We start from the raw sequence: 2,742 nt of genomic DNA, 5'->3' as shown, positions 1-2,742 counted from the left end.
ATGCTTCAGAAACTGGATGTCTTTCTTACCAGTCGTGCCTGAGAAAAGGGAATTTCAGCAGAGAGTTCCAGCGATGGAAACTACGCAGTTTTCTCTAACGGTCCCCCGAGTGGTTCCCATTCTCAGGCACGGTCACTGAAGAAAATATATCCAGTTCGTGAAACATGTGTCGTAAAGAAACTAAGACGATGTGAAATGCCCAGCAAATTAAAATGCACGGTAGCGAATGTTCGTCAAAACATTCACAAATAGTAAACAAATAAGAAAACGGATTGTCTACATGAGACGAGTTGTTTGTGAGTTGACAGGCATATATTTGCAAGAGTTGTTTACGTTACAGGCTCATAGGCGCTATCTTTCTAAGGAGAAAAAGTCTGATAACAAGGACTAGAAGCGCATTCTTTATTTCAAGTAAGAGTTCTTTTACTTCGGTGGGAATACACAGCTCCACGAATTTTTCACAGTTTAATGAAAAGAAGGAGAATTGTTTTCCAGAACATTCCAGTGTTCTTATATCTTTTTATATTAACTGCAATTCTCTAGTTTTAGATAATTATTTTAAATTCAGTTTCGTGTAAACTCTTGTGAATATACAGTATGCGCCAAAATATTCAGTACTGGAATGAAAACACGTCATGTTGATACCACTGTCTCCTCATGTGAAGGCCCCTTGCATGACAGAACCTTCTCAAATCCTGAAGAAACGGTCCGATCATCATGTCCCTGTAATGTTCTTGGGTGACGGTAAGAGCATTGCCTTCCTCATCCTCAATGAAATAGGGGCCTAATATACCGTGTGCTGAGTCGGCACACCATATCGTCACACGCGTACTATGTAGCGGTTTCTGGACGATAACATCTGGCCGCTCAAAACCAAGGAAGCGAGTTGTCTGGCGACCACTTCCGTATGAGCGGAAATAATACTCAACTATGAATACTTTTTCCTCCGTCGAGAGACCCATTTCCAACAACAAATGCACAACACAACTTCCTTTTCACTACTGGGAACACGTGCGGCTTGATCTATGCCCCGTCGACAAACGCACATGCGCGTTCGAGATGCGCGAGTTTCAGTACTGTAATTTGGCGCATACTGTACTTGTGTCAATTGCTGTAAATATAATTTTATGTTATACAAATACGTATGTACCGCTGTGTTCATCAAATGTTGACGCATGAAAAATAAATCTTACAAAATATGTATTTTAAATTACTTCGAATGCCGAAAATTATCGTTACAAGCAATTGGTATACAATAATGTTGTCACAGAATGTTCGAATTCATATGCACAGATATACAAAAAAATAATATTTTACATAGCCATGAGGTTGCAAAACAATATTTTTAGCAAGTATATTTTAGCACAACTTTCAAAACTTTGTAAATAGTCTTATATGCTGATTAACCTCAGAACCACCATTTTTTTTTTCGTTGCAGAGCGATATGTATGGTGGCAGGTGGTAGAGGTGCTGTCGCCCCACACTAACAAGGCGATGCGGGAGCTGCACAGCCAACTGGAGGAACAGATTCTCGGTTCTTCACATACATCTTCCAGGTTACAATCTCTCTGAATTAATGGGCACTGAAATTCCTTACAGTACACTCTCAACTATCCATGCCAAAGTAGGGAAGTCAAACCACGAATAATCTAAAAACACGGATAATCCAAGATACTTTATATTTCGCTGCAATATGTATGTAGCGATTTACATTTCAGATGCGTGCAGAAACGCGCGGAAGTCTTCGTGTAAAATGGACGTTAAAATTGTCCGATCTAAATCAAAATTGTAATGGCCCGATATTTTTTTTTCGTTAAATTCTCCGATACCAAATTTCACGAAAATCTGTGCAGCGGTTTTCGAGTTGCTTCACGCAAACAGATAGCTGGACGGGACGAACTGGGAAATTTTAATAGATTCTTCCCAGCGTTAGTAAAGAGCCTAAAAGTGGTGCACGGATAGGCCTCAAATCGGATAATCTGGCACACCGATAATCGGGAATATGGTGTAAATAGTGGGAATATTGGAGTGGAAACGCGTAATTCAATGCAGTAAACACAGACCTATCATCTAAATATGTTCTCCGTGGATTTACATACGCCATAGGTCCCGTTCTTCTTCTTCTACATCGTCTTCTTCTGGCTTTATGGCCTTTTTAATTTAGCCTTCGCCTCCCTTAGAATTACCGTCCATTCTTTTCTTCCTTGATGTTATTGCAGATACAAATACGTGTATATTGTTCAAAACTCGGTGACTCTAGAGACTCCACACCAAAGAGAGTAGGTAAATATCTCGCCTTTGTTATCCGTATCGAGTAAAAGCATAGATACCACTGAGTTTCATGTTTTACGCCACGTAGAGGTAAAAGGTAAATAACCTCTTTATTATATCCGTCACAACACAACTAATATCAAGATTAGACCATTTTCGGCCCTGCTACATATTTCGGCTATTGATAGCCATCATCAGGCAAACACATGATTTACACACATATACACTGAAAACACTGACAAAACTAATGAACACCATATATGCAAGTGGAGAGTGGCCCAAGGACTTTACAGAAGTTACAATGATTGCCTTAAAGAAAAAGACAAAAGCTACAAAATGCAGCGACCATCGCACAATAAGTCTTATTGCACATACAGCAAAGATAATAGCAAAGATACTTAAAAGAAGAATTGAAAGGAAAATAGAGGATGTACTTGGAGAAGATCAGTTTGGATTTAGAAGAGGAAAAGG

At 39.4% G+C, this 2,742-nt stretch overlaps 1 protein-coding gene across 1 annotated transcript in view; it reads left to right on the top strand.

Moving 5' to 3' along the window:
* LOC111872522 (endothelin-converting enzyme homolog) overlaps window positions 1–2,742 on the top strand; it is a 63,508-nt gene that overhangs the window by 45,163 nt on the left and 15,603 nt on the right. The window contains exon 15 of the mRNA XM_033754730.1: window positions 1,439–1,556. Coding sequence (XP_033610621.1) covers window positions 1,439–1,556 — 118 coding nt within the window. The remainder of the gene's footprint in view (window positions 1–1,438; window positions 1,557–2,742) is intronic.

The sequence above is a fragment of the Cryptotermes secundus genome, unplaced genomic scaffold (genome assembly GCF_002891405.2).
Source record: "Cryptotermes secundus unplaced genomic scaffold, Csec_1.0 scaffold537, whole genome shotgun sequence".
In the NCBI taxonomy this organism is placed as follows: Eukaryota; Metazoa; Arthropoda; class Insecta; order Blattodea; family Kalotermitidae; genus Cryptotermes; species Cryptotermes secundus.
Note: the sequence above shows the minus strand (reverse complement) of the source record. Positions and strands in the feature narration are given on the sequence as shown.